This window comes from Sinohyriopsis cumingii, chromosome 10 (genome assembly GCF_028554795.1).
Source record: "Sinohyriopsis cumingii isolate HCF-2022 chromosome 10, ASM2855479v2, whole genome shotgun sequence".
NCBI classification, from domain to species: domain Eukaryota; kingdom Metazoa; phylum Mollusca; class Bivalvia; order Unionida; family Unionidae; genus Sinohyriopsis; species Sinohyriopsis cumingii.
The window spans coordinates 23,582,909-23,598,905 of record NC_142970.1 but is presented as its reverse complement, the minus strand read 5'-3'; the positions used below and the strand labels follow the sequence as shown (position 1 = coordinate 23,598,905).

Below are 15,997 nucleotides of genomic sequence, written 5' to 3'. Positions count from 1 at the left end.
CTTCAAGTAAATAAATGATGGATCATATGTTCCTTGCTGACATTCAAGTTCTATTGATTTAAAGTATAACAAAAATTTAAGACGCGAGGTATTATCCCCCTGGAAAAACAAATAGATTATTAATGACCAAGTATTTCAATATAATATCAGGGATTTGGTTAGGATATTGTTAGCAGAGAAAACCTTTTCATTCCCATCACGCACATGTATGTACTGGCCTCTTTAACCCTTCAATGTGTATATTGTATGCATGTATGTATATGAAAAGTGCTTATATTTCTCATAGAACTTAAGATTATTCACAATCTTGCAAAAATTCGATTAATAACGAGAGAAGGAGAGACGCTATAGAAAAAAAAAAACAAAAACAAACCATTAGAGACCTTAACTATTTCAGGTAAAGTGATCCTTGAAAGTCGATTTCAAAATAGAAAAGAAACAATATTAAATTGACTACTTTTGTGGAAAATGTAGCAATCGTGATAAAGACAATGACAATGATGATGATGATGATGATGATGATGATGATGAAGTTGAATAATGATTCCGTTGGATTGCAGGCAGCGATGATGACAGCAAAGAGGAGGTGAAGGTGAAGAATATTACAAAAGAATTGTGGTATTTTATGATAACAATCACGGTGGATATACAGATGATGATGATGATGATGACGATGATGATGATGATGATGATGATGATGATGATGATGACGATGATGATGATGATGATGAGAGGTGGAGAATGAAAATGAAACAGAAATGGCGGTGTAAGTAAAAACAAGGTGTGTTTTAGTCAGTTTTTACTTACAGTGGTTAGTTTTACCGGAGTTGGTTCAATGTAATAGTAGTAGTAGGAAACTCAAAATAAACTGCATAATATTAATAATTGTATTAGTAATAAGAACAGCAGTAAAAACAACAGTACTAACACCAGTCTTAGTAATTGATCATTTTGCGTAGTACAATCGTTCGAAACTCATCTCAAATTATAAACTTACCAGTGAGTTACATGAGAAGAATGGTGTTCATCTTTTTCTGAAATAGTCCTATGTACAAATCCAATTGTATGAACCCGGTTACAATATGGCCTTATTTCTAATCCAGCCTGAACGTCAGCTAAATTATATGTCTGTTTTGTATGTGGTAGCACCTACCTATTTACAAGATTTTCGCAAACTACCGTAGCTCTTTACATATTGGTAGACAACGTTTTGATATATTCTACGTATTGACGGTCAAAAGTTTAAAATTAATTAATGATCAGAATGTGTCTAGTGTCGCGTTACGTCATTTCCTGAATATTAGATTGTTCGAAGTAAATCGTGTTTATGTCTGGAAACCATGACCGCTGGCAACAAAATACAGGAATCAAAATAAGTGCACTCTTAAACTTAGTATGGTAATACGTATAAATCCACATTTTGAAAGAGATAAAACATACGATTAAAAAATAATAACGTGACCGCCGTTGGGTTTCATTTACTCATTATTTCTTTTACACAAGTATGTTTAATTGAAAGCTACATAATTACAATATCCATGCTTCTCGTATCAATGCTGACGTTTGGTGTAAGAGGATATGTCACGTGGCAAACGAAAACTGCGTTTTATGCCTGGTGTGTCTCATAATGTACGTCCAGCAGAAACACTCTCGAGTTTTTCAGCCAGTGATTAGAAAAACACTTACTAATACCAAAGTGGCTTCCTTAAAGCTTAACAACCAATAAAACTATAGTAGCCACCGTTACAGATATTTGTACCTTGTTTAGCAAATGACGTCACTTTCACATCAAAAACCATCGTGGAGCTCATTACGGTCGACTCGACTGAAACTTATTCATGGTCGATACACTCACAAGTTTCGTTCTTATGCATAAATTAACCACATATTTGTTTTTCTTGTGCAAATAATTCCATAAAGCTATCTAATTTTTTTATACAGTTCTAATTTGTCCAGAGTAATTTTGCGCATGACTTCTCCGCCATTTTTGCCGGCGCTTTGCCTATTGTTACGCTGTTTCACTCCATCGAAGTAGTTTTGAAATGGAAGTTTGTAGAAAAATCACGACATGTTCCGAACGGTTTTTCGTGGAACTATCCTTGAGCTACGGGATTCACACAATCGATACTTTACCCACCAGTCTCGTACGTCAATAAAAAAATAAAAATTAAAAATAGCAACAACCAAAAGTTAAAATACTCATTTGTATCATGCATATAAAGTATTTTGTAGACACAAAAAAAACAACGCAAATTACACTGTATGATTAAACTCTGTAAAATACAAAGGCTCTCACTATAGGTTAGAACAATATAAAGCAAGAAACATATTTAATTTTGAATTCACATGCAGGTCCTCCTATCTGCCGTACTTTTGGGAACATTTTATAACCTCTTTGGAAAGGGATTTGTAACGTGGCTTGAACAATTTTTCAGTCATATTGCTACCGCGTTTGCAGTATGGCAGTTTATATTGATATTTAGCACTTGAACATCATGCAACATATGTGTGGCATCAAGTCCCACCCAGTCACATTATCCTGACACCAGGCCGACCAATCCTATCATTAACCTCTTATGTCCTTGGTATAATTCTGCCGAGGTGCGAACCCACAACATCTCGCATCCGAGGCGGACGCTCTAACCACGTAGGCCACTGGGGTGGTTTTTAATCTTGAAACTATAACAGAATAGCCAACTTTTATTTTCACCAGTCGCTATCCAAAACGTTAACCTGCAAGAAACTCTTTTGAAAAATGATTTTTTAAAATACATTTTAACTGTTTTGAGTAATATGTACTAGTGCCCACGCGCTTCTGTTCCTTTTTTCCCCTCTTTTTTTGACGCAATATCATTTGTAAACACCCCGTTCAAGTGCTGAAATAGCTGTCTCAGGTTTTACCGTGCGCAGCAATTCGTAAGTCAACCATAACCGTATGTCAACCATAATTGGAGGAAGGCAACACAATAGGGCAATTAAAGGTAGTGAAAGAAGAAGGTTTAGGCAGGGATAATTGGAATAAATACTCGCTTATACTCTTTGGCCAAACTTAACCGACAGCTTCGTTGACATGCACCATATGGTATTTGTTTCTATTTATATTTGGTATTATCTCTCTCTCTCTCTCTTTCTCTCTCTCTCTCTCTCTCTCTCTCTCTCTCTCAAAATAAACCTAACTAAAAGCTTTGAGCAAAGTTCCCTGACCTTCTTTCATAGAGGTATATTGGGTTGCATCGCACGCTGGGTGAGTTTGACAAGCCTAGAAGTGGATCAGTAGATGACCCATTCTAGATAGATAATGAAAGTATTGATTCGTGATATAGAGTCTGTATACATGAATGGATCCATAACACCTTCATATGTTACATACCCCTATTCATCTTACCCCAACCACCTCGCTCCGGCAACCCGCCCAACCCACCCTCCACATTCTGTGAGGTGAAGTGAGGAATAATCTATGCAAGAAAAGAACAAAATAAAAAGAAAACATCAAATGTGTTTATTTGTGTGTTTTGGGTTACGGGTAGGAAGAGGGTACGGGCACACAAACTCGCTACGTGATACGTGGTTCAGTCAATTGTCTGATCAAGTTTAATCACAAAATATTTAAAATTACTTACTGCAGATGTGAATATGTCGATAGCATTTTTCCGTCCGGGGTGGACGGGAACATTACCTTCTTCAATCGAGTCATAAGAAATAGTCTGTGTACGAAGTAAAAATAATTAATCTTAAGTTAAAAAATAATATCTAGTATTTTGATGAACAATTATGAATGCTACTTCTATTAATTTTTGTATCGTATTCTTACAACCGATTTAGGTTGATTCTTGTAGTGGTTGTTTGCGTTCAGCGTGAAATTCACAACTACACTGGTTCTAATTGCTCCACGGAAATGTACTGTCCGCTTCGTAGTGTAATTTTGACTAAAATGAGAAGAAACAGACCACAAGCTAAAGCGAGTTTTGGAACTTAGGTCATCAGCGCAATGTTGCAAAAGGAGGAAGGCGATGATTTACCCTGTCGCGGCAAGGACAACTGCTACGGTCAGTCAGAAGCGACCGTATTGTAGCTAACAATAGCCACAAGGTGTGATTTTTGTTAAAGATACAAACATTATCGCATCTTCACAAAGCAGTTAGACTTCCTTATTTTCCATAAATCATATATTTCCGATTGGCTTGTTAAGCTGTGACCAATTATCACGACTCTATGGTCTTAAAGTAACATAAATGATCGATCCAACATGGTTTGTAAAATTCAACAAATAATTGATTTCCCTTGAATACGGAGTGAAAATTTAAAATAAACATACAGCACTGTAAATTTAATCCCAAAAGGTCATACAAAGTTATATTGAAGTCCAAAATTATAGAGCATTGCGATTGAATTGCAGCGGTGTTCAAAATGTGTTCCAATGTTGAGTGTGCTGATGTACCAATACTCTTTAATAGTTTGATGTCTTAACAGTCTTGATGTATCGCAATAATATAATCCAAAATGTTCTGGAATGAATTCACAATAATTCTAAATTAGTGATTTAGTCCGAAAATGGTGCATGACCACTTTGTATTTCGCCTATGCAATATATATTTTACAACAACAAAAAAACAAAAAACAAATACCCACCCCCCACAAAGAAAGAGTTAAGATGTAAAGATGTGAAATCGGCCTATACCTTCGATGATTACCAGGGTCAACCACACAAAATAGATATACATAATACAATATAAAATGTAATTTATCATCGTTGCCCTACCTATAAAAATATATGAGACGAACAGCCAGAGAGGAACACACAAACAAACACAAAGAGATAGTTAATTTGTGAATTGAATAGGTCTGTGTTCATTGAGATATACACCTGTTGTTACTCACTTCCTGTCTCCTCTCATTATTGGCGAAGGAATTAAAAGTTAAGTATTAGACCAAAATATAGACATTCGGAATTCCATTTCAGACATACCAACATTTGTATTTGTCAACAGAAAGAAGTAATTAAAAGCCGAAACATGGTTTTGAATAAAGAAGTAATGTAATGACCTAGTCTGAATTAAAACCGGCTCTTCCAATGCACCCTATCTGCGAGCTTTTTCCGTGAACGATACACTTTCCATAGATTCACTGGTACATTAAAACGATGCACGAAGTGAAAGGTACCGTGATGTATGATATATTAAGTGAAAATTAACCTTACATTGCTTATCCCATCTATCGACTAGGTTGAATGATATCTTCCATTAGTTTACATTGCAAATTCCATTGAATCCATGCCCCAATAAAGATACAGTCATGAAAGAGATCACCCGACCATGAACAGATTATGCAAAATGGCAACTCCCAATGTCATAGGGCATGCTCCTTTGTGCTTCACTCCACGATCCTATTACACGCCGATCTTTGCTACAATATTCCAAAGGAAGGTATATAAACTGAATCTGTATAACAACCGTACAGCAATCTTATTGCACACTGATCTTTACTGCAACATTGCAAAGGTAGGTGTGCGCAACAGGAAACAATATATATAACGTAAAAAACCCTGTCTATTCAGCCAAAAACTAAATATAGTCATGAATAGAATTTATTCAGTTCTGATAATGATGAAATTTTCCTCAAAATCATTGTATACATTTGTTCTCTTGATTGTATGAGGACACTAGTCCTTTTTGGTGTTATCACCTTTGTCGTGGTAGACAGGGTCTGCTAAAAAAAATAAACTGTATGTTGTGTGTATGTTCGTGTTCGTAGTCAGCGTGTAACGTCGTTATGCTTTTGTTTCTTTTATTGCGTGTAGTAACTCACATTTGCATTTGGAGCGATAGTGGGGCAATACTATCCCGATTTTATTCTCAAGCGTGGGAGTGTCACGTTTGCTAAACCCCACACATTAAGTCATGTATTAGCTATAATATGCTGTCTTGGAAATATTACTGCGGCCATGTGTTTGATATCTAACGATTGCCGCAGGCTAGTGTTAAACTCTTACACAATGTTACCGTGACCAGCCAGAAGACTGGAAACTTGAGCTGGCGAAGGCGACTGCTTGCATCACTTAACAAAGTCTTGCCGTATCTCACCTAGGTGTTACAGCTTAGGTCTCAGATCAGAGGGAAACCCGCGGGGTGAACGTGGTATGTTCTTATCCGTACCCCCGTTGACAGAAAGCGAGGTGCACATTGTCCGCTAAGTTTGATTGGATCGGTCCACAGCGATGTCCAATCAAACAATGAGATAGCGGGCGTGATTGCAATTCGACGCGAATTATGCCTTCTAAATAGCAAGCTAAAATTAAGTTTCGCCTGGGAAGATTGCTGAGCAATATAGGGTTACTCCATGACAGCCACTCGTAATTTGGCGGTAAACCTTAGAGGTATATGCAATTGAAAGACAAAGCTTTGAAAGATCAGTAAGCTATTTGCTCGATTTTTGCAGAATAGTACGGCATCATAATTGTAATTATTTGTAGTATGTATACTTAATTACAAGCATCGTTTAGTGTGTAAAATTACCTTTGTAGTGTTTTATTTACATGCGTATTTGAGAAATGGACTTGAGTCTTACGTAGAGAATTATGTAGATTGTTAGCTTGTGGTCAGAGTTAATTTTGCGATTCGCCATTAGGTTACTTCGTAGTAAACTAGATCATTTATTAATATTATTATATTAGAATTTACACTTGCTTGAATTGTGAATTTGGAAAATGGGCGGGACTTCTATAATAGTTTAAATAAAATATTGGGAGCAGCCCACCCCAACCATAACAACAACTATTGTTAATCAACTCACATAGAAAAGCATTAGTAATCATTTCAACGTACTCACATAGCATTTGTAGTAGAAAGGTTTAATAGAACACGACAAAACGAAACCATAAATGGAGTCAGGTTTAACCAAAACTAATTCTTGGATACGACACACTTCACATATCAATATAAATGAATCAGCTCAAGCGATCTCCCTCTCCACTCACCGAAATATATTGGTCAGAAGTATGAATCAATGGAATGGGTTATTTGAATATTCTAACAGATACATTAAAAATTGGTAAAACAGTGAACATTTCAAAATTAATATTAAAAATAATAATTTTTGCAAAGGGCTACCGACCGATCTTCACTGATCAAGTGTTCAAAATTAGACAACTAATACTGGTGACCAGGACGGGTTGTTTAAAAGTAAAAGACTTGAATGGAAACAGGACTATGGATATGCAATCCGAGGAAGAGTTATATCTATGTATGAAAAATGGAATGACGTACGGCAAAGGTAACAAGAGAAGCAACGAAATATGATTATAACAATACAAATATAACTTTGCCCATGTTGAATCAATGAAAAATTACAGATCATATTGCGACGTTACATTTTGACAGCAACTGCTAAACTGATCAGAAGATGAATAGCACCATCGAATTGCGATGCTTCATATTTGCATGTGATGGACAATACTAGATACCTTAATTGATCAAACCGGTATACAAATTTCACGTTTATTCCCATATATGAAAGCTTCAGTCTAAAATCAAACTACATCTGCCTGGTTACAATACACGTAATCGAATAGCACCATTGTTGAACAATTTTATATAATTTGCAACAGTTTGAAAGTTCCACCACGGCATGGCTAGATATACGTAAAGACCTAGAACATGTACTCTATCCATAATGGGCTAAAGGTTTTAGTAACTTGCTATATTGTTGTATTAATCTCTTACAACCGATATGAATAATATCTGCTAGTCCAGTCAGATTCTCCGACAATCAAACGACACAGTAATCCCGGAGTTCTGCAACAAAGATCAAGCATTAGGAATGAAGAAGAAAAAACCACAGCGTCAGCAATGCAAGATAGGAACAATTCTTGATATTCAATTTCACGATTGCGAAAAATTCTCCTGTTTTAATTTGGCAACATTAAACATTTTGGGCACGAAGTCGCCTTCCAGTTCTCTGCTAGGATGAATCTGGATAATGGGGTTTCAGAATATGACCCTGTGGTCAGTCCATCATTTCGCACTTCTCATGACCTTTGACACTCGTACATATTGCATGTCACTTCTCCTCACGAGGACGTAGTCAATAAGATGCCACTGCTTGGAGATTGGGTGCAACCAAGTTCTCCTGTTGCTGTCGGCAACAGGAAGACTGTGCTAGTGATTAGGCGGACGAGTTCAGAGCGCATTTCCTCAGTAAGAAGAGTGCATTATTGTTGCATTTGCCAACACCATTGTTGCCAATTGCACCTGACCGTGCAGAGTGTCCTGTGCCAGCTCTAACACTGAAGACACCAATAATGATGTTTGCCTTTGGTACCTCTGAAAAAGAGATTTCAGATCTTAATAAATTTTGTCCTTGATCTCATTTTGGTTGCTCACGATGAGTGCATAGGTTCATGTGATACTTTCATACATTTTCCTGAAAGTAAGAGTTTCATTTGCATCAGTTTGTCAGTCACACCTTTTGGGGAATTACTGAGCTTGCTAACTAGTTTTGATTTGATAGCAAAACGCATAACCAGCCTGGCGTCTATCAACTTTACTTCGGCCACTCCAGAAGAAGACGTAGTCAGTTCCTACCTGGGTGAGTTGTACTTCATCAACAAGGCGAGTTTCACTCTATGCTGCTATTGGGATATTGAATCCTGCCAGTTCTCTACTAACTAGAACAGTCCTTCTCTTTGGTTTATCTGCTGATGTACTGTCACTAGCTACGAGGCGCCGTAGCGAACAAATGCTGGTCCAATCAGAACGTTACCGTTGCAATGTTAATATCATATGTCCAGAATTCCAATTCCACGTGTTGTATCAAAAAGTATTGTCCTTAAAGTTCCATTTTCTAGGTCGAGATTTTAGATCGTATCTGTGGAATTAAACAGTAGTAGTTGAAAGTTATATTTTCTCTGTCGAGGTTTTAAATTGTGTAGTTCGAATTATACGGCGGTGGTTGAAATTTCAATGTCTTACGTCGAAATTTCCTAATCTACGTAATGGTTCAAAGAATTTATGCTAAAAGTTCCATTTCATATGTTGAGTATTTATATTTCATATGTTGAATTACACAGCGCTGGTTGAAATTTCGATGTCCACTGTCGAGTTTTTAGATTGTATCTTCTGAATTACACGACGGTTCTTGAAATTTTAATGTCATATGTCGAGAGTTTCAATTTAACATGTTGAATCACATTGATTGTGCTGAAAGTTCTATTTCGTGTGTTGAGCTTTTAGATTGTATATGTTGAATAGCACAGCAGTGATTGGATATTTGATTGTGCTGTCAGAATTGTTATTTTTAAATGGTGAAATGATGTGCTGGTGTTATAAAAAAAATCACACAATGTCCAATTTAAAGATTTAAAATACTATAGAGTATTAAGATACATCATTCGTGTAGTCAGTTATGAGGCGCAATTACGTTTCATGCATTTACAATTTTAAAGTTACCATTCACAGGTCGAGAATTACGACAAATTTCTTCGCCAGCGGACCCTCTCGTGAACGGACCGCGTTATTTTTAAACAAGGAGGCAACTTCTCGTTACAGTGAAATTCAACAGATGAAATCTAAATACTCGCCATATAAAATGGAACTTTCATCAAAAACATGCAACGTGTAAATTCGGGATTCTCGACATATGATATTGATATTTCAACCACCGCGGAATAATTCAAAATAAACATTGTAAAACGTCGACATAGGAAATAGAACTTTAAACCATCATTGTATAATTCAACATATAAAATCTAAAATTTTGATCTTGGAAATGGAACTTCAGGGACATGCAATTTCATCCATCACGTGATATTGGATTTTTCAACATGCGCCATTGAAATTTCAACTGCAGCTTTTTTATTGGACCAACATTTGTCCGCTACGGCGCCTCATAACTAGCGCCAACACTCTCCAGGTACTGATGGTGAGTTGTGTCAACTTTGTCTTTTTGTAAGGTTTCTGACTGCTGAGGTGAGATTCCGGTCACCCACGGTATGCTGACGAACAGGCAATGTTTAGGACACGTTTTCTGGCCGCTTCCTTGTGCTACTCCGTGAGCAATGTAATCCGTAAAAGGGCTGCTCAGTCACCAGGTTGTCTTCTGAGTTTCACTGCTTCTTTAGTCCAGTGAAAAGCGAAGAAAATGACTAAAATGAGTTGTAAACCATGCATAACGTATAAAGGACATATCGGATATTTTTCTCAATGACTGAGCTGCAAAGACTCTCTAAATAACATGTTTTGCAGGTTTTAGTATTTAAGAATGTAAGCTATCTGCATAAGTTGTTTGCTTAAGCTAGAAGATGACAACAAATGGCTATGTGGTGTGTGTGTGTGTGTGTGTGTGTGTGTGTGTGTGTGATTTGGATTTTTAACAATTTTTCAGTCATATGGCTACGATGTATGGAGTGTGGCAGTTTTTAGTGATGTCTAGCACTGGGACATTATGGCGCAGACATGTAGCATGATGTCCCACCCAGTCACATTATCCTGACATCAGGCCGACCAGTCATAACACTAACCTCTTAATGCAGAGCACCAAGCGAGGCAGCTGTTAGTGCCATTTCATGAGTCTTTGGTATGACTCTACTGAGATCGAACATACGACCTACCGCATCCTAGGCGAACGCTCTAAACCCCAATATACCGGAGCGGCGAAAGGCATAAATAAAAGATTTGGAATGTGTACCGGTTTCTATCTTACTGTTGTTTTAGGAAGGAGTACCGAATGCTATATTACTGATGTATTTGGAATGAGTACAGGACTCATGTTACTGATCGACTTCAAGTATACGACACTCGGATCTATTTTATCTACACAACTGCAATGCCCATGACAATAATCAGAAGAAAAGAACAAGTTTTATCAAAGGTCTGTAAATGAAAATTTTGTCTGTTCTATTTTGATGAAGACGGAATTATTTTCTCAGAGATTTTCAATTACGTCTATAGTTACTTCAAAAGAAAAAGAAAGAAACCTCGGTAGCCGTCTTTAACACTAATGTATTACTACAACGCACATGGCGATGTAATTTTAAACGAGATCTCTATAAACCGCAGTCTTAGAGCTCATTTAAAATTATAAAATACAGATACAATCTTCATATCGCTGTTGTCATTAGACGGATCAGTAAGCCTAGTACAGATTATGCACTGTTCCATTTGGCTTCAAATTTCAATATTTTAAAGTCCGCCGTAGCTCTCGTAATAATGTATCTTCGGCACAATAAGATAATCACGGCAAAGCACTGTCGCGTTTATTGTAGTCCTCTTTTCATCTGTTTCCTCTACATGTCACAGCTTGGCTCTATAAGTAGCGATTCCGATGTGTTTCTAATAGACTGGCTATTGGTGGCAAAATTTAAGAATTATAATTCCTATTCGGGTTGTGGGCAGCAGCGGGAAGCATTAAGAAGTTAGGAGTGGTCCGTCTGGTGTCAGGATAACGTAAACAGGCAAATCAAGGCGAATCTCATCACGCACTCGATAAATATAACATGATAAAGAAAAGGGATATGTGTAACGACATGACGTGCTTATCTTCTAATAACTGAAAGACCCAAACATATGAATAATAGTCATTCCTGCATTATGACTATTACTTATGGACATACCGCCAACTGCTCAGATCCATCCATATCGTTCTTGTGGTGTAGTGGTCGCGGGTTCGAACTCAGGCCAAGTCATAAAAAGACTTAAAAAGTAGTACTAATATGTGAATCGCTAGGCGCTAAGCATTAAGAGGTTTGTGTAATGACTGGTCGGCCTATTGTCAAGATAATGTAATTGGGTGGGATAACATGGTACATGTCTGCCGCATGATGCCTCAGTGATAGACATCACTATAAACTGCCACAGTGAAGACATTATAGCACACACACACACACACACACACACACACACACACACACGCGCGCGCTCTTTTGGTCTAATTACAAATTATCACCTTTGTCCGCCTTGGTTCGAGTATCGGGTCTGCCAACAAGGGTTTAAGACAAAGCTTGCCAGTATATTGTAGTAGCGCCTTTCTGATGTCACTGCGCTATGGGGAATTAGTCACAAGCAAGAGGGTTTCTTCTCTTTAATGAAGTATGTTGCCCCTAGTTCTTCATGCTGACTCCCTGCACTGAATGAATGAATATTGAATTATAGACGCTTACGTACTAGTACTTTTGCGTCTTGTTAATGCCTGATGATCAGGCTATTTATTTGATCGGGTTTGTAGGAATGGTGCCACTACATCCCCGTGTTTATATGCGATGACCGCATTACTTAATTACAATGTCTGTCCGTGGCAAGGGAGGGAAGGCATGAGTCCAGGAGGAGCCCGACGTCACAGGTCCATGTTGTTAGAAACGCCAAAGCCTATTGTTCAAATCGAGTCCAGTTGTACTAATGGACGTTAAATATATCAATGTCGTGTTAGCCACTGTAATTATCCTGATCTTGATAGTTGTTAGATTTGTTTATGTTAACCTATAGCAGTTTTCTTTTCTTTTGTTTATGTACAGAGTGTACTTTTGTGTATGTATATAAAAAAATAAATGATGCCAATCAATTAGGTGTTTGTCACCCGTTACTTTCAGTTCTTGTATTGTAATTTTTAAGTTTTGAATTTTGATGGCGGTGTCCAAAAATGATCATATTGAATTAGGGCCAAAAAAAATTTGGTATGTCTGAAGAGCCCTCTAATAGCCAATGTGAGAGCTTCTTTTGAGGCAATTGACCGATGTCTGTGTCTTCTTTCTGTCATCGTTGTTGTGGGTTGCTGGTCTTTTCTTGTTGGAGTCCCCTTCTGCTCAACTGCCACACACCATTATCTTAATTATCATTGTGCCTCAAACTCTAATATAATAATAATTTTTTTTTTTTTCAATAGTTGAAATTGTCAGCACGTGGTCTGAAAAAGTCCTGTGCTCCCTGTGTAGTGTGTTATTAATGATAAGTTTTGTTGTGACTTTAGTTTAGGGTCCTGATGACTGGGCTTATGTCACCTTATATATCTAAATTTAGGGAGTTAATGTATTCTGTTCTTGTTGTCAGACCTTAGATGTTATAGTTAGAATATGCAAAGTTGGAAGGTAGAGAAGGGAAGATTGGTATATGCATGTATTTTAATAATTTTATGGGTGCAGGTACCTTTGCTGAATACTCAGGTCCGGGTGGACTTATCAAAGGTGCCTGTCTCCCCATTTTCTTAAAGATAGTTTTTTTGTTGTTTTTTTTTTCCCTTTCCCTTTTCGTTAGTTTATTTTATTTTATTTTTAGTTTTTATTTTTAAAATTGCTATTTTATTTTATTTAATATTTTTTTTTTTTTTTTGTAAAGATTTGTATTGTTTGTAAAGTTAGTTATTCTTCTTTTTTATATATCGAGTATGGAGGCACCTTTGCTGAATAATCAGGTCCTGGGGACTTCTCAAAGGTACCTGTTCTCGTTATTGATGTGTGTTTGGTAGCCTGTATTTTGTGTTATCCTGTTTGTATTTTTTACCTTGAGTGTGCTTTTCAGCTAGCAATTAATGCTCTCAACTCATTGGGTTATATCTTGTCATACTTGTTTATTTGTTTTAAGTATGTTATTATGTTTTTGTATGTTAGGTCTTTGTTGCTGTTTGTTTTGGGATTTATGAAGTCTGGATATTTGTAGGGCGATCCGATTTTCTTTTGTTGTTTTTGAAATTCCATTCTGTGCGAGTGGTAATAGGTGCACTGATTAAAAACGTGTTCCAGGGTCTCTGTGCTGGTGCAATGGGGACAATGGGTGTGGTTGTCCATTCCTTTGTTGAGATGTCTTCCAAAGCTTCCCTTGAGTAAGGTTTTAGCGGTCCTTATTCGATTTATGATTCTGATATCTGGGCTTTGCAGTGTTCTAGGTATTGTAATATGTCTCTCCACCTTTTTTTGCCATTGGTATAGGTGTCTGCCCTTGATGCTATTGTCCCATGTTTGTTGCCATTTATGGTTGATTTTCTGAGTTATTTGACTATATATTTCTGTAACGCTATATTGCATGGTCAGATAGGTATTTTTTGTGAGGCTGGATTTTGCACTTAGGTCTGCTTTATCATTTCCTGGTAGGTTAATGTGTGAGGGTACCCACAGGAATGTTAGTTTCTGTTGTTTGGTATCTATTTCCCTTATTGTTTGTAGCGCTTTTTCCATGAGATTTGCTCTACTTTTGGAAATACCAGATTCTAGTGATTCAAGTACACTGAGGGAGTCGGTGATGATTACGTGTTGTTTTGTGGTTGAAAGTGTAATCCAGTTTAGTGCCTCATTTATGGCCCAAAATTCAGCTGTGTAGATTGAGCAGTCGTCTGGGAGTCTTTCAGTTATTTCGATGTTATATTCTGGGATAACCACAGCTGCTCCCGTTCTTTTTAACTCTTGCGATTTGGAGCCATCTGTGTAGATTTTAACATGAGTCGGGTACTCTTCCGTTATGATCTTTTGTATTTCTGCTAAGAGTCCTATTGGGTTTTCGTTTTTGGATCCAATTTTTTGTGCTGTCAGGTTGATGTCTGGAGTCCTATTTTTCCATGGTGTTGTGTCTATTAATTGGTGTTGTTCAGCTTGTAGTCCCCATTGTCCTATTTCGGTACAGAGCGTATGTACCTTATTGGCTGCCGGTGGATTTGGGACAAGTTTTGGCCTAAATGTTATTCGGCATTTGGTGATTGTACTTTTGGTGGGGTTATTATCCGAGTGTATGGAGTTCCTGGTGGCATACCTAAGGGTTTGTTCCTCCCTTCTTAGGTATAGGGGTAAATCCCCTGTAAGGATTTGTAGTTCTTCTAGGGCAATGTTTGGAAGTGTTCCTGTGCAGAGCCTTAGTGCTTTATACTGTATGTTGTTTAGTTTGTGAAGTAGTTTTGTGCTTGCCGATGCATATACCTGGCAGCCATAGTCTAATTTGGATCTAATTAGTGACCTATATATCATTAACATACTTTGTTGATCTGCTCCCCATGTTGTTCCCTTTATGTTTTTAAGTAGATTTAGATCTTTATTGCATCTCTGTATGATGTTGGTAATATGAGATTGCCAGTTTAATTGTTCATCCAGCAACATTCCTAGAAAGTATGTATTTTTGACAAAGTTTATTGGTGTTTTTTGTAGATATAATTTAGGGTATGTTATTTTACACTTATTCGTTGGGGAAAAAAGCATTCCTACAGTTTTGGTTTTGGATATTTTGAAGCCCCAATTGTCAGCCCAGGTTCCTATCTTATCTAGGTTGAGTTGAATTTGTTTGATAATTTCTTGGCTGTTTGGGTTGCCTGCTTTCCAGATACCACTATCATCAGCAAATTGTGAAAGTTCCACTTGGTTGGTGTTGACGTATTTGCTGAGTTCATTGATCATGATGTTGAATAGAGTGGGGCTAATCACACTCCCTTGCGGTGTTCCATTTTCCAATGTGTGTTTTTCTGAGTGTGCATCCCCTACTCTTGTTTTAATCTGTCTTCCAGTTAGAAAGTTAGAGATCCAGCAGTGCATGCGTCCTGTAATACCATACTGGTTGAGTTTGGATACGAGTCCTTTGGTCCACACCATGTCAAAGGCTTTTTCTAGATCTAAGAAGATCGCAATAAGATGTCGGTCTTTCTTCCTTTTTGCATTGAAAGCAAGTTTGATGTTGGCTTCTAGCCGGATGAGTTGATCTATAGTAGATCGTCTAGGTCTAAATCCGCTTTGATTCTCTGATAATAATTTGTTTTGTTCTAGGTGGTGTTTTAATCGGTTATTTATCATAGTCTCCATAAGTTTACACAGGGTGTTGGTCAGGGAGATTGGGCGGTAGGAATTAATATTTGTAGGGTCTTTCCCGGGTTTGGGTATGGCAATGACTATTGCTTGTTTCCATGTCGTTGGTATGCTCCCTGTTTGCCATATTTGGTTAATTAGTTGGAGAATTATATTTTCCATGTTTGGAGGTATTATTTTGTAAAATTCGTAGCCTAACAGGTCTTCACCTGGAGATGTTGATTTTTTGTTACGTAA

At 37.3% G+C, this 15,997-nt stretch overlaps 2 protein-coding genes across 7 annotated transcripts in view; both read right to left on the bottom strand.

Annotated features, from left to right (window-relative positions):
• Positions 1–15,997, bottom strand: part of LOC149789724 (uncharacterized) — a 168,568-nt gene that overhangs the window by 59,108 nt on the left and 93,463 nt on the right. The window contains exon 1 of one of the 6 annotated variants that reach the window (XM_089971732.1): positions 998–1,131. The exons of the other annotated variants lie outside the window; for them this stretch is intronic. The gene's annotated coding sequence lies outside the window, so the exon portion shown is untranslated. Of the gene's footprint in view, positions 1–997; positions 1,132–15,997 lie in introns of those variants that run through there. 6 annotated transcript variants of the gene reach the window in all.
• Positions 8,161–15,922, bottom strand: LOC149789725 (uncharacterized). The gene is made up of 3 exons (XM_089973106.1): positions 15,274–15,922; positions 14,044–15,066; positions 8,161–8,318 (listed from the first exon to the last, which is right to left on the bottom strand). The coding sequence occupies exons 1-3, from the start codon at positions 15,920–15,922 to the stop codon at positions 8,161–8,163; spliced, it is 1,830 nt and encodes a 609-aa protein (XP_089829232.1).